Source organism: Silurus meridionalis, chromosome 20, assembly GCF_014805685.1.
Source record: "Silurus meridionalis isolate SWU-2019-XX chromosome 20, ASM1480568v1, whole genome shotgun sequence".
NCBI lineage: Eukaryota > Metazoa > Chordata > Actinopteri > Siluriformes > Siluridae > Silurus > Silurus meridionalis.
Window position 1 is genome coordinate 7,051,043 of NC_060903.1, and position 22,394 is coordinate 7,073,436.

General features: G+C 37.2%; 1 protein-coding gene across 10 annotated transcripts in view; it reads right to left on the reverse strand.

Moving 5' to 3' along the window:
* The window catches only part of LOC124403191 (receptor-type tyrosine-protein phosphatase S-like), a 135,718-nt gene that overhangs the window by 98,326 nt on the left and 14,998 nt on the right, over window positions 1–22,394 (reverse strand). For 5 of the 10 annotated variants that reach the window (XM_046876836.1, XM_046876829.1, XM_046876828.1 and 2 more), the window contains exon 2: window positions 5,129–5,254. In XM_046876836.1, coding sequence (XP_046732792.1) covers window positions 5,129–5,254 — 126 coding nt within the window. Of the gene's footprint in view, window positions 1–5,128; window positions 5,255–6,906; window positions 6,980–11,621; window positions 11,696–17,559; window positions 17,696–22,394 lie in introns of all 10 variants that reach the window. The other 5 variants (XM_046876830.1, XM_046876832.1, XM_046876833.1 and 2 more) reach the window with 5 other exon arrangements.

Consider the following 22,394-nt stretch of genomic DNA (forward strand, 5'->3'; position numbering starts at 1 on the left):
TGCCGAACTCCAGAGCCTATTCAGTTCTTCCATCTCGGCTACACTTGAGTTCAGAACTTGCTTTCAACGCCGATTTTTGTTCATAGTTTTATTACAATAGGCAACAAAAAATGATGAGATTTACTTTCAACTCGGTCGAAATCTATAAAGGTGTTAACCAATGTTTTCTTCACCTCACAAGCTTATTATTCTTCAAGCTTAAGTCTGGATCGAATGATCTCCCAGTCCTGATGCACAAGTCTATTCTCCACTGGATGGTATAACTGGAAAAGAAAACTAGCAAAATACGAACAGTTGTCTTCAGTGTGCTTTTGGAGATTGTAGACATTCAGCCACAATGATGTTTAGGAAGTCAGTGTAAGGAATCCTGGGGTTTTCCAATTCCATTCCAATTAATGCCAAATGTGTTCAATAGGGCTAAAGTCAGAGCTCTATAGCAGAAGATCTTCCAATCCAACCCAATGTGAAGCATATCTCCATGGAGCTCGCTTTGAGTACAAGGGCATTGTCATGCTGGAACAGTTTTCTGTCTGCTAGTTCAATAAAGGGGAATCTTTATTATACCACATCCAAGTCATTCATTACACTGTACAATTGTGTGCCTTTTACTTTGTGGTAACAGTTGGGGGAAGATCTTGGAAGATTGGCTTAACAACTAACAACAAAATTCTGAAGCACTAACTGAATCCAACTATCATAAAGGCGATCAAGTTGAACAATTTAGTGTGTCTGCGGCTTCATGATCGACAAAAATAAGCCTTTTTGTATCTTGTATCAAGTGTTTCCTCTATCGCCTACTGATCCTTTATCAACATTAATAGCCATTATTGTCTGACCTCGAAACAGGGCGATGAAACATCTTACTTTGAGAAACCTTAGTTTCTCTCATCTGCCCTTTAACAGATAAAGTCATTATCTTTGCACAAGTATTTGTGCACGCATAGTTTATACGATTTTTTTATTCAATTTTATACTGAGCATAGTTACTACTAATAACTTGGTAGTTTTATTTACAGTCCTGATTCCAGTTCTGCAAGATGGGTTCAACAACAAAAAACATATAAACAAATGCTAGCAATAAGCAGCCTCAGTTGGCTCGTAACTAGCTTTATTTCTTTTTCAGTGTACTGATTACGATTACGAGCGTCTAACCACGTTCCTGTCTATTCCCTTCTCAGAGCCGCAGGCAATACTATGATCAGTTAACGGATTTTTGTCTGATAGAATGATGGCATCTCACAAGCCTACGCTTTATTCTTTAAACATTCTGTTTTTGTGATCAAGGATTTTATTCTTTTTTTTTTTCCATCAAGTCGTTTGTACAATTTGCTAATTAGACCAGACAGGGGAATACTAATCCACAAAGGTCTAAAAACTCTTCCCATTCTGAACTAATGTCTTCAGACCCGTGGTTATTCTGATAAGATGCTTCTGGTTGAATAATTTGTATAAAAAATAACCAAAAGCTGGATCTGAAACAAAAGCCCAGCTGTTATATAAGGTAAAGTGGTAAAGAGGGTAAAGAGCCTTTACTTGCATTAAAGCACAGTGAAATTCAGTGAAAGTTTGCATATTCCAGGGATGTTAGGAAGCTAGGGTTCAGAACGCACAAATGACCCCAGTCCTGACCTCAGTCCAGTGAAAAATATAAAAAATATTGATTTAAAAGATCATATTGTGGGTTTTGCCTCTTGCAAAAGCAGTGGTGTCAAGTATTTGAGTAAATTGAATTTTTTGTCTACTTTCTGGTTTAAATGGAGTATTAAAGATATGAGCAACTTTTACTCTATACTCAACTACATTTAGCATTCAATATATACAGTGGAACTTCGATACTCATGACCTTGACACTTGCAACCTTGATAGTTCGCGACTTTTCATTTGGAACCGGACTAAGAGTAACTTGTAGAAAATCTTTTTGTTACTCGCGAGGGGGGTTGCACTGTATACTTTCAACTCTACTATATTTTACAATGACCGTTACCAATTACATTTGCAATCAGTCAGTCAGCACTGAATGTATGGTTTTACTTTATCTAATATTTTTAACTTTAATTTTATGTGTCCATTGCATACTAACAGTTCTTCTACTTTGTGACATGATACTGTCATTTCATTTGTTAATCGACGATCCCTTCTTGAAAGATTGGTTTCCTACTTTGTCGGTTTTTTTTACCGAATTGTTTGATCTTTGCTTCATTTTGCCATGTTGAAGAGGCTGTTGTGTTGTTCGGTTAATGCAGTGTTGAGGTGTATAATTTGATTTGATTTTAGGAAATAAACCTTTCACTATGTGTCTTGATGTTGATTAGTGCATCTTTGAGCCTACGTTCAATATGAGTTAGTAGTCAAGTACTGTACAAATCAGATACTCTAATTCTTTTACTCAAGTCATATTGGATTTTTTTACTTGAAAAAGTAAAGTTTTGCACTAAGGTATCTATAGTTTTACTTACGTTTTTATTTTATGTACTCTTTACACCTCTGCTAATAAGACAATACAATAAAATTGTCATTGTACAAGAAGAAGCTGAAAGGCAACTGAAAAGCGCTGGCATGAGCAAGAGGCTCTTCCCTCTATTTATAGTGATATTTAACACTTAATAGATGCTTTCAACTTGTTCTCCAGCAAACGGTATTTCACAATTGGCCATAACAAGGCAAGTAGAAGGTGCATAAAGCCCAGAAACACAGCTGCTCTATTGACCTGCAGGAAGTTGCAATCAATATATGACTGCAGCTCCGTGGCCATATCATAAAAGCTTTAACCAGCAACAAACAGATCCAAAAAAAACAATCCAGTGATTTCAGAGTGCACAATAAATTCAACAAAATCGTTCTTACGTGCTACACCTGGTGACTTGGGCAAAACAGAAAAGCTGTTATTACACACACGCTGGACTGCGTGCAAGCCCGAGGGCAGATTTGTGTCAGAAAGCGACAAATGCTGTAATGAAATAAAAGGCTAATATTTCACGGCGGACAAAAAGTCGAGGCAGAGTGAGTGGCACTCGCCAGCCGATTTAGTGCTCTTCTGTCAATGTGCAGACGGGAAGCGATAAATACGACACCGCTGTAATTCCGCGGCTGAATCTAATAAAGCGTGCCTGAGCTCGGCCCCCGTCCGCTTGACTCCGGATGCAGAGTGGATCGGATTCCCACCGGACACTGAATTGCATGTGTGTGTGCATGTGTGTGCATGTGTGTGAAAGGAAGGTGTTTCGAGGGTGGGGTTTCGTAGTCATAGATACCAGCATTACCAAGCCGAGGATCATCGCCTCCGTGTCCTGTTGCCATAGCATCGGTTCAAACAGAGCCGACAGCGAGCTCACACTCATCTGTCAGGGCTAAGCCAGGCCTGGTTCTCACCATGGCAACCAGATCCCACACCTCCTCTTTCCACCTACCCGCCTTCATCACAGTTTTTTATTCGGAAACAAGTGTTTTTTCACGTTTCTCCCAGCCTTACCTAAGTAAAGCTAGAGAAAATCAGCCTTTTATTACAAAAGGGTAAACAAAAGTATTTAGAGCGCTAATATGTGAAGAAGAATGGAAACGAGTAGAAAATAGATGGAGCAAAGAAATAGGCAAAGCATGCAAGTGGTATGTGCAAAAGGATTAAAGTATATATACCAGCATTTTTATATATATATATATATATATATATATATATATATATATATATATATATATATATATATATATATATATATAGCTGACTAAAGTATTCCCGGGCAGCATGATGGAGAGATGGTGACAGGGAGCAAACTATTGATGTATTCTAGATATAAAAAAACTAAAAGAAATCGCTGGAGAGAGCTGCTGAGGGGCGTTGTCTCTTAACATCTCTCGTCACACCGCTTTAGATTCCACTATCACTGCGCTATCACTGACTCGGCTTTTTACTGCTCGCCTTCTGATCTCGCAGAATCTTCCAGAAGCACTGGAACATGCTTCTGCTCCCTCAGCAACACAAGGCTTTATATTCAGACCTCTGTATTGGGAGCCATTCCACTGATGTAACGTACACACACCCTTACATGCACACACGCACTCATGCATTCTGCAGTTTACCCAATGGTACTTGTTCAACCGGGAAAACAAAAACGACCAAACAACCATGAGGGACGAGAGATCAGCTGATGCTAACTCTTAACTAGTGATGTCACATGCCCCGGTGTGGAGTGGAGCACACCATCCCCATGACAACTATCATTAAAAAACAATCAGGGACAGAGGACGCTGGTGGAAGAAGAGGAACCGTAATCATCCTCGGGCATGCATGGGCCACGATCGAGTGAGGCGTGATCTTAGGGAACAATGGCTCAACCAGAAATAAGGGATGATAGGTGTCTCTGTTTGCCTCGGGAATGATACATGAAAACATTGTAGTGACTTTCATGAACATATTACATGGAAAATAAAATCAGATACGTCAATAAATCCACAGACTAGAGCCTCATGATCGAATGAGGTGTGAGAATAGGAAACAATGGCTTGACCAGAAGTCAAAGATGGACAAAAGGTTTGATAAATGTCTCTGTTTGATTCTGGTATTATACATGAAAACAGAGTATTGACTTTCATGAACACATAATAGGGGAAAAAATCAGGTCCGTCAATAAAACCACAGACTTGAGCCTCGTGTGGTTCACCCTGTCGGTAACCCCATGTCTATCATCTTCCTATAGCAATATGTAATATGTTTACTTAATAATAACATACAAAACCTTGCATCTATTTATAATCACATTTAATGTTGTGGAATGTGATGTTACAGAGACGCTCACAATCCTGAAGACTCTCCAATAGAGAACATGGAACAGAAAACATTGAACCTTGTAGATTCCATCCGTACATTACACCATATCAGCCATGTTAATATGAAAACGATAACGTTAGAAAGAGTGCTATCATATAAAAGTGTGAGCTGATTTACAGCCGCCAGAGTCAGAGCTGCTGTTATAGAAAATTAATCACCACCTTCTGACCAATTCAGATATTCAAAAGCTGCGATTAACAGCTTGTTATGAAACCCCATCATCGACAGCCCATATGTACAGTCACTACCAGACATTACGTCACCTTTTAATGATACAAATTTGTTAATAAATGGCTGGATACATACATAAGGCATGGCAGGTGCTGGAGAGCAAAGAGAGCAGGAGGGCCAGCAGGAGCAAGAAGGAAGAGGGAAACACCTCCAGAGAGCCAGGAGCCATGACGGGGAAGCACACACGATCGTCCGGGCACACTGCAAAAGGGAAACAAAGCTAGTATCAGTTTTTTCTTCGAATTTCTCCTGGTGTCTACACAGTCATTCAATCAGTCAGTGAGAGAAAAGGTCAAGCAGCTACGCTATCTAACTCATTTCTTCTTACCTCAAAACAGACCATTTACTAATATTACATATTACAGCACCTAACAATGACTATCATTTGTTGATTTCTTGTAGTCTAAGAATATTTTCTCCTGACCATTCATTTTTTCAGTCCAGATCAGTCTCATCGGTGACATAATAAGAATAATGTGAGGAAAACCCATCACACACATAATAATCTATTGGATTCATGCCATATTTCCACCAAATCCCAAACACAGTAACCGGAAAAACTATTCTTTTCAACATCAAAATAATACATTATATTTATACTTTAATTAGACAATGTGTGTTCACGATTTTTTTTCTCCTTCATGTTTTTCCTCTTCCATTTGGAGAAAAAGAAATGGTGATAAAGTAAACAATTCGCTTTGTTCGCCTTTATTACATCGACAACTGTGTTTCATACAAACCGTCTCAATCGCCGCGGATGACGTGTTGCTTATATGAACCAAAAAAGATCAAACAAAATTGCATAAAATCTATGGGTGCACTCACATGACAAAATGTAGGGGTGACAAAACCTACTTAATCCGTCTGAAGATGTTTGTTAGTGGTAAATGCCAAAAATAAAACCTTATATGAGTGTATTTTTGTCTTGCGAAGAAGCCCTGCTAATCTATTTGGAAGAACCGCTCCTGAATATTCTCAGTCTAGTCCTTCTGTCATTCTCTTCCTTTTTCTTTTCTTCTTGTCAGGACACTATACAGTGGGTTTGTTTTTGTTTTTTCAATGGTGCACACTGCAAAATGACTCTTACAATCATGTATAGCCTAAGCAGCATCAATCATTGTTTGCTCAAAGCTTTGCTACTGTGTACGCACAAATTCCTGAAAAGCATAGGCAATGAATAGCCTTTAGGAAATCGAACACCAAAGCTCCCTAGTCTGTCGACAGCATCCTGAGCTGTGCAGTGAAAATCTGAAATGTCTGCATACAGGATCTTCAACAAAAAGCTTGAAAACCAGAAATTAATGTAGCTTATTATGTCATTACAAATCGGCCAGTTTCATAGGCGACAGGCCACAGTCCAGTGGAAAGATTATTACTGCACAGGAAATGAGCTATTTCATGCTACAATTGCATTTGAAATGTGATCCTCAAAGCATCATTTTACAACCATCATCATGCTATTAAAAGAATTAGGATACCTCATCTAATTGCAGATCACAGGAATCTGTAAAAGTGTGCAATTTAGCTATAAAAAAAAGATTATGAGAGTTTCTGAGTGGAAATTAAAATGTGTTTCAAGAGAACATGTCAAAACTGAATTCTGTTTGCCTTGCTTTATGTTGTATTGGTAACATTTAGAATAAAAAGAATCTATGGTTTATGCTTTACTAAAATTGTGAGTATTACACTAAAGCACTAAGAAGCACTAAAGTTGACACTCAGACATTAAATAAATGTTCCCTAACAGAAATCAGTGTTTGAATCAGTTATTTATTATGACTTATAGCCTCATGTGGTCTCAATTATAGCAGGCACTACTGACAGAGTTAATATTTTTCAATGCGGATTAATACCTTCTGGCCAATCAGAGTCCAGAACAGCGTTTCACCCTCCTTGAACTTTTCCACGTTTTTGTAATTTTACAACCTGAAATTGAAATAGAACATTGATTTTACACAGTCGTTCAAATGATGGTGTGAGCAAGATGATTTTCAGGTTACACAGCAGTACAGTCACAAGCTTTATTTCTCCATTATATTTTCCTATCAAATTGACATCCATTTTGGTTCTATTGCTACAAAAATATGGAAAATATACTTATGCAAAACCCTGAAATAGCAGATTCAAAAAACGCTGCAACAAATGTATCATGCTTGGCTACAGGGAAAGTGTGTATCTGTGTATGTGTATAGGTGTGTGTGTGTGTGTGTGTCCCCTAAAATGATCTGTAAATTGCAAGCTGGAAGAAATTTGTCGAGCTGCTTCGTATCTTGCTTACTAATCGCTTTTTATATCCACAGTGAAAGGAAAAGGAGGTGCTCTGCTGACCTTACCAATCAACCCAAGAATTTACATACACACACAAACACAAATGCACATACATTTTATATATATGTACTTGTTTTGACAGCTACAAATGAGTGAGCACTTCATTCATCAGGGTCGAAGATATTTAGCTTTCAAGGAAGCAATTATTTCCAATTACATGAATTAAGCCTACAAAGTATTCATTTTACAGATAATAACTATTTAACTTACATGAATCATTCTTTTTTTGCAAAATAAACACATATTATATATAAAGTCACAGGTCACATACAGTTTATTCGCTCAAAACACTCTGCAACCGAACACCAGAGCTGGCAAACAAAGCAGGAAATCTTTTCCATCATTCTGTAATTAATCTTCGGCACTAATGAAAGAAATGCTTACTACCGCAATGCCGCTTATAATAAACAGTCCACTCAGAAACAAATCTACACCTAAGTGCTCTGGAACGCTTCATCGTACGTGTGTCATAACATAATGCATCGTCGCACTCATGCTCCTGTCCAACCATAGCGGATATGAAATATTTTTTTGTTTTTTACAAAAGGCCTATTAATTATTGAAAACCTTCCCAGTGCACTGTGTTTTTCCTGGCCGGCTTTCACATTAAGTGTGGTGAACACCCAAGTCTGTAGGAAAGGCCAATTTTTCAACCAAAGCTATATGATTCGCCTATCCAGCAGTCAATATTTGCAATAAGTTGTGTGTGTGTGTGTGTGTGTGTGTGTGTGTGTGTGTGTGTGTGTGTGTGTTTGGCACCCAATATTACCTCCTTCCCCACTACCTATAGTTCTCTATGATGAGATAAACAAGACTACAAGTGAGATGTGATGCTTTCGATCACCTATTTTTGATTGATGGAACACGGCTGCATAAATAAATAAAAAAATTTCCCTGAACAAAAGGTCATACGAGTCGATCAATTTCTGATTGATTCTTTTTTTTCTAGAAAAGATTTCAGAGCGTGTGCTTCATTTTAAAAAGAGGAAATGGCGTAGGCACAGAATGAGAATAAGTCAGATAGTGATCAATAATTATATTTCAGTAATTATCTTTAGAATGTATAGTGTTCAAATTAAAGACTTTATCTGGATAAAATGTATATATTACATGCATAATCATCCAATATTATGTAATATAAGCCGCACCCACTGAATTTGACAAAGATTTTTATTTTGAACATAAATACGCCGCACCTGTCTATAAGCCGCAGGTGTCTACACTGAAACTAATGAACTTTACACAGGCTTTAATGAAAGACAGTGTCTGTTACACGGTTTGTATCTAAACAGTAGCCTACCAAGAAAGGCATTGTTCACTGTCTTCCTCCTTCCTTTCACAACAATTTCTCTCAACAGTTTATCTTTTGGCATCGTCGTGCGTTTAAAAATCACCCTCGGTGAAGCTTTTCTCCCGATGCCGTGCAGCTCAGAACACAGGTGAAGTGTGTTTTTTTATGCCCGGTTGTTTTCAGCGTGACGAATGATGCGCATTTCCTGTTGACAGTCCGAGTGAGCGGCAGGTCAAACGTCAGAGGAACCGCATCCATATTTATGATTCAGTGGGAGCGCATCTGATTTAATATAAAGAGTTTCATTGGTTCACCTGAACCCGTTTGGCAGTTTCATTGGTCTAATGTTATGGGGCTCAGTTTTTTGGCTTGAAGCTTGTGAAACCGGTAAAAACCCAGTAAAAATTCATAAATTAGCCGCTTCATTGTTTAAGACGCAGGGCTCCAAGCGTGGGAAAAAAGTAGCGGCTTATAGTCCGGTATATATTTCTATATGCTGGCTTTTAATCAATAGCCATACACCGATCAGGCATAACATTATTTCATTATAACATTATAACAAATGAAGTGAATAACATATTATCTCTTCATCATGGCACTTGTTAGTGGGTGGGATATTTCAGGCAGCAAGTTGCATTTTGTCTGCAAATTTGATGTGTTAAAAGCAAAAAAAAATGGGCAAGCGTAACGATTTGAGCGGGTTTGACAAGGGTTAAATTAGGCACACTCTTGCAGGCAGTTCACTGTATGCAGTGGTCAGTATCTATTAAAAGTGGTGGCTCCTGTAGCTCAAATTGCTAAAGAGGTTAATACTGTAAATGCTTGATGGGTCAGGACTGTTTTGTAGCAAAACAGGAACCAACACAATATTAGGCAGGCAGTCATAATGTTATGCCTGATCGGTGTTGTCGTATTGTGTAAATGTACAAGAAGATTTGAAAACTACTTTGACATAAAATCACTTCCTTATTATTTGTTGCTGTTTCAGTCTGGGTAATGACAATACCTCCATCTGAATGAATCTACAGTTTGTACTAAAAAGAAATCAGCCCCAGGTTGTTAATTCACCTTAATATTATATCTGTTTAAAGTTATATCTGTTTAATGCTCTCAATCTGTATTCGGATTTAGGATTTAAGTGGGCGTGGTCTAGAACTTCCTGGAATTCAATGGTTTCAAACTTTTTACAAACCAATGAGTTGATGACAAGCGAAATATCAGGGAGCTATAATTAATAGTTGACATGATAATTCTTTCTTGTTGCTGTCAACAAGTCAAAATGGGGACCTTTGAGCCGAATTTCTGTGTCTGGAAATTTTTTTTTTTTTTTTTTTTATTTACGATGGAGAAAATTTATTTAAGGATTGTGAAAACCTATGCAATGAATGTGAAAGTGATTCTTTTTCTTCCAATAATTAAATCAGTATATCCTGGAGACCAAAAAGAGATAATGCATGCCTGCATTATTATATGCTAACAGTGTGCCTCCAATTTGTATCGATATTTGTATCTGTTTAGAAAACATTATCTGTTTATTCTGAATAACAGACTCGTGTTGGGTTACATCTATATACTCGAGGTATCACATCGTCATGTCCCTAATTTCAAGGGAGGTACTACTGAACTGAGCTAAAAATACTACTTGATGGTAACACTATTATCATAATAGTAGAACTATTAGGATGGAAATAACTGCCAGTGTATCCTCTAGTCTGTTCAGATTGCTTGCAAGTCATTTACACTCTGCCTTAAATTAACTCAGAATCGAACACAGCCACTCCTCATTCCCGGCTTTACTCCCGTTTTAACCTGCATGACCTCCACCAAATGCTGCAACATGCTGTGCTCAACAAATACAGTTAAAATAAAGGATCGTACCAGATGCATTCATGGCATGTTTCTGCAGGAGGAGGCGATTATACGATGCTATACCTCTGCTCGGGTCTTGCCAAGCAAATGCACAATTAGGGAAAACACTTCCTTCAATTGATAATTAGCAACATGGTGGGACTGTTTTGACACAGGTACAGCACGTATTTGCTCTTAACAGGGGGGCAGGAAAAAATACAAAGGATCCTTGAGCCGAGGTTTTCTTTAACAAAAGCTCAGCAAATAGCTTTCTCTCTCTCTCTCTCTCTCTCTCTCTCTCTCTCTCTCTCTCTCTCTCTCGACGTCGTCATTTCTTGTCACGTGTCACTCATCATCTCAACACCGGCTATGATTCATATACGCCCACTACTAACGTTGAATTTAATTAAATAAAGTCATAAAAAAATCATATAAATCCTTATCGATTGGTAATGCAGAGTGACATGTGAGCTTATTAGCATAGCAGTTTATTAATATTGCTAGTTCAGTAGTTGGCAAATAGCTTTTGGGTTGAATAGGGTAATTAGCAGCTAGCAAGGAAGTGCTTTATATAACTAACACACTTAGCAAATGAAACAAGAATTACCTGTATAACACAATAGTACATAATAGAGAGAGAGAGAGAGAGAGAGAGAGAGAGAGAGAGAGAGATATTCAGATTTCCCCTATCAGAGCTTAAAAATATTGAGAGATAGCCTAGCCTACCGAGGAGTTTTAAAAATAGTGATTAGTATGGGAAAGTATACTGTAATAAGTTAATAATTTAACAAATCACAGTACATAGTTTTGTACACAGTAAACAGAGCAATTTACAGTACTGCACAATATAAACTATACTATATATATGTATGTGGTGGTAGGAGCGTTGATGAGAGCCGTTTCGCTAATGGAAGCTGGATCATACGCTGCAACGTTCTGCTTTTTTTTCTATTTCGTCATATCGCTATCAGCATCATAGGATTCAAAAATCACAAGTTCAACCATCGTAACTCAGGAAGCAGCTGTATTTATTTTTGTAAACATAACTAAACATTACTACTTTATTTGGGACAATTCAATAAAAGAATAAAGCCTACTAACCACACTGTCTTTTTATACTTGATTTGGTGTCATGTCCAGGTTTTGGTAATCCTCTGCAGTTTGAACGTGAATGCCTAAAAAATAAACACGCACACAAACACATACAGGGCATAAAATGTTAACGTGATCCGATCATTAATCAAAAAAATTCAGCGAAAGACAGCCAAATCTGATACGCTGTAAAATTTGATTCGTGGGCATTTGTTATATTCAGAGCCCGTGATCGAGCAGTTCATAATCAGTGTGCTGAGCTTGAACAGATTTTGCTGCTCTTCTTTAATTACACATATTCAACAAGCGAAAAGACTTAAGAGAAATGTCAGGCACTGTTTGGAAAGATGTGATGGTATATCTATGTATGTGTGTGTGTGTGTGTGTGTGTGTGTGTGTGTGTGTATGTGTGTGTGTGTGTGTGTGTGTGTGTGTCCTCCCTCGCCACATCCCAAGCACTGTTCTTCATCTCTGGTGCAGTGAGGCGTGTCTTTCCTCATTGTTGCCTTGTCAACCACTTTTCCCTTGCCTCCTACATCTATCTGTCTCTCTCTGTCTCTCTCTCTCGCTCTCTCTCTCTCTCTGACTCGCTCGCTCATCTTCATCAGCCAGCAGTCTGTTTGTGCAGTCCAGTCCACAGGCTTAGTCCTAGGGCCTCAGGGAGCATCATTTCCATGACAACTGCACCGAAATCCATCCAGTCGGTATGATCTTCCTGCCAGGCCTATATGCGACCTTAAGCCTTAGAGGCATCTGAGGTTAGCGGGCCAGAACAGAACAGAATGGAAGCTGCACTTCTAGATCAATGGATTTTAGGGCAGTTTTTAGGCAATTATAAGCTTGAAGAGGTTGGAGAACTTTTTTAAAGCACAATAGATCTATGTAATTGCAGGTATATTGAAAAGGCTCGATAGCAGACTTTGGATCAGTTTAAGTAAAATGATATGTTCATGGAAAGATTTCAATTGTTATGCTGTGTAACAGAAGATCGAATTGACCTTTTTTTCCTTTTTTTCTTACTTAAATAAATCAATTCAATATGTATTCCATCTGTAGGATAAAATCTGTTTACTCGAAACGCACCTATAATGGACGTCTATGGATGGGAAAATGTGTGATGATGATGTACACTATAGTCATTCAGTTTAATTACGACCATACTTATTATGCATTTCTGTGTTTTTTTGCCTATAATAACCTTAGTTTCTTTCCTCTGGTACAAAAAAACAGTCCCTGTTCTGAAAGGACACATTGCACATATTCATTAAAATGTTCTACAAAAGTATGCGTTTCATATAATTGGCTATTGACACCCCAACAACTGTTCGTAGATTCTGTTATAATTGAGCTCTGGATAATCAGGTTTTCTGTTCGTTTCCGAGTACAGGCAAACATTTTGAAATTGCCATTTATGATAATTTACCATATGTTTCGGATGCAGTAGATTAAGTTGAAAAACAATTAGTTGTTTCTGGAAGTTGAATTAATTCGATCTCACTGTCCAGCAACATCTTCGTAAATAGACAATTAGAGGTCTGCATTGTGAAATGCAAAAAATGTCACAAAAATGTGGTTTGTATATACCTAAGCAAATAGGTCAGAGCCTCCCATTGGATTATTACTGCATGGATGAATATGTTTCAGTTGCTAACAAGTTATTTAGCCCTAACTAATGCATTGAGTAGCTTCTCATTTCTTAAACAACCATGTCCGAAGACACATCCTGTGTTTCAGAAGGGTCAAAGTATTGGAATGCATCAAGCAAAGAAAACATCTAAGGAGACTGAAAACTACTAAATTTGGGTTAATAACTGTTTAACACATCATTAAAAACTGGAAGGATAGTGGGGAATCATTATCTTTAAAGAGAAATGTGGTCGGAAAAAATCTTGATTGGCGATCACTTAAACGTTTGAAATGTGAATGTGAAATCAGATCGCAATAATAAAACAGTACAACCTACAGCTATGTGTAATAGTAACTCAAGTGATTGGGACTAAACAGCTGTTTAGACTTAAGAAAACCAATTATTAGTGAGGCTAATCAGCAAAAAAGGCTTAAATTTGCTAGGGAGCATAAAGATTGGACTCTGGAGCAATGGAAGAAGGTCATGTGGTCTGATGAGTCTAGATTTACCCTGTTCCAGAGTCATGGGCGCATCAGGGTAGGAAGAGAAGCGGATGAACCGATGTACCCATCATGCCTAGTGCGTGTGGGGGCAGTGCTATGATCTGGGGCTGCTGCAGTTGGTCAGGTCTGGGTTCAGCAACGTTGTGTGCCCAAAGAACGAGGTCATATATATATATATATATATATATTCCCTGCATTCCTGTCGCCGGTTCACCACAGTTCCTTCCTTGAACCACTTTTGATAGATACTGACCACTGCAGACCAGAAACATCCCACAAGAGCTGCAGTTTTGGAGATACTCTGACCCAGTCATCTAGCAATCACAATTTGGTCCTTGTGATTGATCATTATTCCTGCTTGTAACATGTCAACTTTGAGGACAAAATGTTCACTTGCTGCCTAATATATCCCACCCACTAACAGGTGCAACGACGAAGAGATAATCAGTGTTTATCACTTAACAGGTCATAATTTTGCAATGTCATAATGTTATGCCTGATCAGTGCACATTAGTTGGTGCACTGGACAGAAAACCAAAACATATGGTTTAGTATGAAATCTGTTGGCAGACTTTATATTTACAGCAAAACTAACTTCTGTCTTGAAAAATCAAATGGCAAATAAATAAAAAGTTTCAGAAACGATGAGTGAAGGGACCTAAATGCAGTCTTTAATGAAGGCAGGGAGCAGAGCAAAAAATCCCCACTGTCCAAAAACCTTTGAACACCCTCGAGAACAGTCAGAGAACAGAATAAACAAATTCAAACCTGGAGACCAGGAGAAGCAGAGAAAGAGCCCAGTCCGAAAAAAGAAATCAACAAGCAGTAAAAATAACAAGAGCTGGCAAAAAAACAATATATTGCAGGGTAATAAACAAAAACCAATTTTACCAAATTGGTGAAAGCAGGAACAGGAACAGGAGCAGGAGCAGAAGCAGAAGCAGAAGCAGGAGAAGGAGCAGAAGCAGAAGCAGGAGCAGAAGCAAGAGCAGGAGCAGGAGCAGGAGCAGAAGCAGAAGCAGAAGCAGGAGCAGAAGCAAGAGCAGGAGCAGGAGCAGAAGCAGGAGCAGAAGCAGAAGCAGAAGCAGAAGCAGGAGCAGAAGCAAGAGCAGGAGCAGGAGCAGGAACAGAAGCAGGAGCAGGAGCAGAAGCAGGCAGGGTGGCAAAAAAATTATCCGAGGCACCTGACATATGATATAAATATAATCTGGCCCTGAGTATTTGCCCTTTGAGTCCTTAAGTACCTTTAAATATATATCCTTTTACCCATATGGCATTTGGGAAAGTTGCCTTACCCAGAGTTTATCCCATTTATCCCATTTACACAACTGAGCAGTTTAGGGTAAAGGGCATTGCTCCAGGGTCCAACAGTGACAGTTTGGTGGAGATCGGATTTAAACTTATGATCAAGTTCACCCACTTCCAAAAACACAGCACAAATATGTTTACTGCATGTGTAGTGTGTAAAGCCATAAAACTAAACTAAGGACAAGATCTGGGACACTTGGGACAAGAGCAACTTTAGATTTGAGTTACGTGATCCTTGTGGCTTATGAGTTTTAATCTTAAGGAAAGCTGCACCATAGAACCAAACCCAACAACCCTAGAGCTACGAAGACCACCTGCTCCACCAGTGTGCTGTTCTTCTTTCATTAAAATCTTAATTGCAAGGCAATCCGAATAAAATAAAATGAAAAAAAAAAAACATCTGGCGAATGAATAAACGTAAGAGCTTATGCTTGTTATGTATAAAGCTGAATTTTTGCCTTGAGCCACGGTCAGAGTGGAGCGGAGTCGCGTTAATGGTAGCATAATGGCTAATAGCAGTTGAAAGTCTGCGCATGTGAAATGTGCCAGAGGCGAGTCATACACTTGCTGGCTCGTTCGGACACAAAGCCGTGCTGCAAATTGTGTGTATGAGGGGACATAAGTGTGAGCGTTGTGTTAAATGTACATCAAAAAACCTTCACAATGGAGTACATTAAATACTACACTACAGAGGGATGGTTACACTGGTGTTCAACCTTAAACATAGTTGAAAATAGAAAGATTTTACTCTCAGCAAGGGCTATTTTTTTTCTTGCTCACCTTTTTCCAGTGAAATTTAATGTCTGATTAATGAGAAATCCCGTGTAGGAAATATGGTGACCATAAACACTTTAGAAAAGGATGCAGAAACGTCACAGCTAATTAGTTATCTTTGAGATAGCAAACACATTGACGTGGATGGCATTGATTGCATGAAAGCTTTGAAAGCTGATTTGATGGGAATGTACAGATAAATAGTTGTGAGATCTGAACAGAGTACTGGACTAAAGCACCGCTGCATCGTTCTACTTGAAGGATTAACTCAAGGGATAAATTTCACTGCTGCCAACTATCACAAGCCTAGCTGAATGGCATTGTGGGTAAAACAGGAAAATGTTAACCATAATGAGAATAGGTCAAAAAAAACAAAAAAAAATTTAATTATACCATAAATCTTGGATACAACACAATTATAAACAGGAAACGTTGCCTCCTCACACAATAAAAGTGGAATGCCTACGCAAGTTTCCTTTCCAGGTGCCATTTGTATTTGCTTTGCCAATCGGTGTGCTCGGAAAAAAGGTACGGACTCTGTTTAATGAGAAAATCACTGATGCTTTGTCGTACTGCCAGCCCCGGGCAAAAACACAACGCTGTCCAAGACTTATCAACAGACAAATTATCCAGTCCAGCACTGTCACCTGTGTGCCGGCTCACTCTCTAACACACACACACACACTAAAGCATACACACATTTAGTCACACCAACTTATTCTACCTGACAATGTATAATGAGCCTCTTTTTAGTCATTCTACACCAACACTGCAAGCTTCAAAAGGCTTATTTAATACCTTCTCCGTTTATGAATTTAGTCGGCATAAAAACATTCATTCAAAAATTATTTTGCGCATCAAAAGTTAAGATAATTCAGTGGACAAAAAAAAAAACAAGCTTCTTCATAGATGAGAAAAAGTCATCACCAGTACGGGTGTGGGATATTGACGAAGAATTATATCGATATTTCTTTTTTATCGATAACGATAATTCTACAACTTTTTGCTGAGTGTGTTATTATGCTGGTACATTAGGGACTATCGTGGACAGCTGACTCCTGAAATTTTGGATTTACTTTATATTCTGTATGGAGGTCAGTTCATAGTAGTGACAGATTAATCTTTTCCAATAAGTTTAAATTGACTTTTACCTTTTATGGGCATTTTTTTACCTTTATAAAAGCTGTTTGTTCTGAAAAGTTCAACTTTTAAGTCAAATTCTTACATTTTAATCAGTCAATTAGAATAATAAGACAATTTGGCTGTTACCAAGAAAAATAAATCAGTATTTATGTAATATTCAAATATAATTTTTTACAGGGGAGTCACTTTTTCACATATTGTAAATTGATATAAATGTACAAATTTTCTGCCTTTTCTTAATGCATTTTATCAGACTGAATCAATTATACTTAGACATCATTAAAACAACAATAACAAGATTATCCTAGACGAAATATATCGTATAACCCTAGTAACCAGTTTTATTATGTTTTGGTCTTGCTATGTTATCACAGAATTAATGGTAGGCGATCAGATTTCGGAAAATATCACGTTTATATACTACATACTGCTATGACAAATGGAGCAGGTACAAAGGTTATCCTAGAGGCAAGCTTTTTAATTTAAATTTTTAATTCCGTTTCTGCGCTCTCTCTTTCTCTTTTGCTGCATTTCATGTCTAGACCTTCATTACATCCTCTCCTGAAAACAATTTTAAAATTGGAAAGCTCACCTTGTAGACCCTTATATATTGAACCCGGAGATGTGTTAAGAAATCCCGGTCAGTCGGATCGCAATCTGTGACGCCAAGAATGCAAAAATACTGATTTTAGTATGTTTTAAGACATCCCTCTTCTTCTCTCTCAAATCTGAAAAAACAACAGAAAGTGGGGAAATGAAATTTGTGGTTTTAGAGAGTTTAAATCCTGAAAATAAATAAATAAATAAATGATGATTCTGCGAGGAGGATATGAGTGGGTTTACAACAATGTAGATGACACTGATAGAATGAAAGAATGATATTAGTATACAAATTAAATTAATTATATATTCTAAAAGCTTATATCGTCACAACTGAACAAAATGTCTGTGTATTCTTTTTTTTTTTTTTACTTTAATTGTCAAAAAAAAATTATTATATTTGATATTGAGTTTTTTTTAAGCATGGTTGTCAACTCGCCATCTGCAAGTATCATTAAAAACAATATAAATGTTGATTTACACAAATTGCTTCACCTTGCATATTCAAATGCTGTTTTTTATAGAAAGAAACAACCCAGCATGAGTGAAAAAAAACCCATGCACTCCTCAACAAGCAGCTAATAAATATATCTCAATTAAAAATAGTTAAACTCAATATGTGGCTCAATATGTTTGCATTTTTAAGTGCACTTTTATACATAAATACCCTGAATTAGGGTTTTATATAGTTTTAAAATGCATTTGATCAGACTAACAAATTCTTTTTTATATATTAATAAAATAATAATTATTTACAGCACTAATTCTTACACAATAAAATTACAATGCTTGCATACGTTTAAATTCCAAATACAATTTATGCCTGCTTTGCCAATCTGTGTTTTCAGGAAGGAAGTAGGGACTCACAAAATGGGGAAATAAAATGTATTTATATCTTAGAAAGTTGCACTTTTGGAAGAAAGTACTGACATTCCTGTGTCTAAAGAACTGACCCAGACAGTCTCAGACAGGCAAGGGCAAGAGAATGATAACTGAAATAGATGAGGTAAGATGGGGATACGTGGGGTGAAGAAAACAATGGTGAGGAGGATAGAAGTGGGCAGACAATGTTACAATATGATAATATGATCATCTGAGTACTCTGTCTTCCAACAGGATGTTGATTTCTAATCATGAAATGAATAATTCATGAGCGGAACCTTATATATATTTTCCAGTCTTTGATCTTGAACTCGTTTGCAGGTGAATTCCCACCACATTGGACACAAACTTACAAAAATGTATTTCGACTATAACCTGTAAATAAAGCAAATATTCACGTATAGGCCAGGTATTGGTTAGGCTACCATTTGCTGCATGTAGTCATGCATCACAAATGGTTACATTATTGACAAACAAATATATGAAGTTGGTTTTATTGTCACTTCTTAATTATGTAAGGAACTAATTAGAATCGTGTTACTGCTCATTAAACAAAATCATGACCTAAACACATCAGAAATGAACAAACTATATTCGGTTTTTTTTTCGTCTTGTTTAAACAGTTATTTTGTTTAAATTGGTACTGTATCCTTAAAAGCACTTTTATAAATTCAAAAAAATACCTCATAATAATAATGTCTAACAAAGTACTTATGTACTTATCATACATAATAATTGAATATATAAAATATCACTTTTTGCACTAAAAAAATATCGTTTTTAAATAAAAGAGCTGGTTAATCATTTAAATAATTTAAATAATGCTTATAATTCTGAAAAATATTGCTACTCAGTTATACACTGGACATTATTAGTTATAGAGGTTTTGCATGAACACCACATTATTACAGCTTTATGAGGCATTAATAGATCTTACAAAAGTCTTACAAGAAATCATTACCAATTACCTTTTTCTCACTTTTCATTTGGTGGGTCCCAGAATTCCTTCGGCGTAGAACGCTCTAAATATTGCTCTGGTTTACAGGAGTCATTGTTCTGGCTGCAGGCCCAGAAGTTATAATTTTTTTTTTACCTTTTCTCCCTTCTGTATTCATTAAACGCTAAAATTCATTGACCAGGTGACCTACCTCATGATTTGCCCTGGTAATCAAGAACCTACTTCTTTTTAGTCCTTTGAGCAATTTCTAAGGTTAAAAAAAATCAATTTACTTAAAAAAAAAAAAACAACCTAAAAGTGTCACAGTTCAGATAGGTACATGAGGGTGGCTTTTATTTGTACGTTTAAGCTTCTTCTCTTTTTAGCAATGCCATGGAGGTAAAGAGCTGTTAAACATCATTGTGTTAAGTAGCAATTAATAGGCATTTTAATTCACACTGCCTAATGAAAACTAGCTTAGGGGCTATATTGATCATTTCCACCATTATTTACAAACAAGCCTGGTAAGTAGTGTGTGACACAAAATGGCGGAATGAATATATTCTAGTTACTTTTTGTCCTCTTTCTTTGCAAGCTGTCAAGATGAGGCAGGGATGCACCCTGGACAGGACGCCAGTCCATCACGAGGGAATCATGCTTACACTCACACGCATGCAACCACACGTTTACAGACTCATTCGTGTGACCTTCACGTCTGACTTTTCTATATTGTAATATGGATTTCTTCTGAGATATTAACTGCCAAGCAAGTTTCTTTACTTTCTCGGCTGTAATGATGTGGGAGGCTGATACTTACTCTGCCGTCGTCAAATTAATGGCGCTAATTTATGTTACAACTAATTTTTCATCTCACTTTCACCCACCCACACACACATAAAGTAGAGGTGGTAAAAATACACAGTAGTTTCAGTACATATTAAACAATCTCACGACCTTCAAATTTTAACCCAGAATGAAAAAGCTTGCTACTTTTAGCAAGTAGTGATAACTGAAGCCTCTCTGTGTTTTTAATACCTCTGTGCCCAGCTGCCATGGCAGCCAAACCCATCGAAAGCAGATGGCGAGGCATCAAGGGGGCATAACGCATACGCAGAACGATCCGGAAGCATGATAAATAATACACAGTAAGAAGTGAGGTACACCGGCAGAGTTAAAAGCGAGGCGTAATCAGATAATATACTAACGCAGGAAACCTACTATAAACTACAAATACAATTATAGATGATTTAATAAAAGATTGTGCTAAAAAATAGATAAATTGATACATTTCTCATGATTGCTCATTTGCATAACTTGGATGAAGACGTAATGGATTTGATCCAAGAGCAGATGTCACTTTTGTTTTCATTCGGAATTAAAAAATAATAAAAACAGACTATGGTAATGTTTTTATGGTTATTAGTCTACATGGGCATGCATCCAATTCAAGTCAAATTTAGCAAAATATAAAACTGATCCTGAAACCATTTCACTTCAAATTTACATGTGCTGTGTAATAGGCGTACATAAACAAGAACAAATCTGCTGAAATGCATTTCAATCTGCTGCTTTTACCTAATAATTTAGATAACCATGAATAATCGGTTCATCATGCATAACAAAATGTACCGTGGGAAGATCTACGGCTAAATTCTTTTTCGTCTGTACGTAATCTCTAAGGGCTATTTATTTACAACACGTGAATGACACCTGTGCTATTTCATAAAATCTTACTAAAAAAGCTCTCTGTTCAAAAATCTTAAACAAAAAACAACACCAAGGTAAATAAAGTAAATGCATTCATTTTCTTTTCTATTATTAGCTACACAAATTGATTTCACCATTTTGTATAATGACAGCTAATGCTCAGCATTATTAGCATATTGAACCCAAAGATTGAGTTTAGCTAGCTAACGTTTTAGCTACACTATATGGAAAAAACATTAGGAAATCTGACTTTTCCAGCTAAATTTGAAGGCTCACATTATAGTATGGGATGTCTTTGGATAAGATACCATTTCATTTCTTTTCACTAAAACCAGAAAACCCAAACTTGTTCTAGCATGGCAATGCCCCTTGTGCTCAAGAGAGCTCCATGAAGATATGGTTTACATGGGTTGGAATGAATTACATCTTAAATGCCCTGCTGTAGAGCTCTGACCGCACCCTATTGAACACTTTTAGAATGAATTTAAATGCTGACCGCATCCCAAATTCTAGTGGAACTCAATGATGAATCTTATGAATCTTATAGCCATGTGTATTTAGCAATTTACCAGGTTTGATTTCTTCGGCATTACACTTATGTGATTTAATCTTGCATGATTGCATTACTTTCAATATTTCATCCTATAAAGTGTTTGTACTCTTGCTTTTACTGCATACTGCTAAGGGTTCAATGCCAACTTGCAAACTTTAAGGTATAGGCTAAATTTCTGTTACCAGTGCTAGCAGTGAGCTACGGTCAAATAATATGAATTACAGAAACCTCAGGCTGGTATAATTTAATATTACAGCTTGTTTCGTTTTTTTTTGCTTGCTACAAAAGGAAGACTAAAAACTACTGCAGAGGTGTAATACTCAATCACATTAATACTTCATTTGCAAGCCTAACAAACTCACGTATTAACCTGTTATCTTGTGCTTTTGCAAATGTGCAAGGAAAAAAAGCACAAAAAAAAGAAGTAGTGAAAAGAAAAGGGGGAGCACTTGAAATCTAGGAAAAGCAAAAGCAGTTTTCCCAAGCTGCTGTTTTGTAGCCACTAATTTGAATTTTCCCAGCGGCCACTGAATCGTCTGTCTAGCATTAATGGGACAAGTGTTCCACAGTACAGAATTGTTGTATTGTTATTGCACATGGAGGCTCGATTTGTTAGTTAGTCTGCCCGGCCTGTCAGCTTTTTTCCGTTTCAAAAGAGGAACCGTGTGCATGTTCTATGCTAATAATATAAGGCTAAATGACTAATAAGTCTCCTCTATGTGCTTTGCCTCCTGGATGTTACAACACA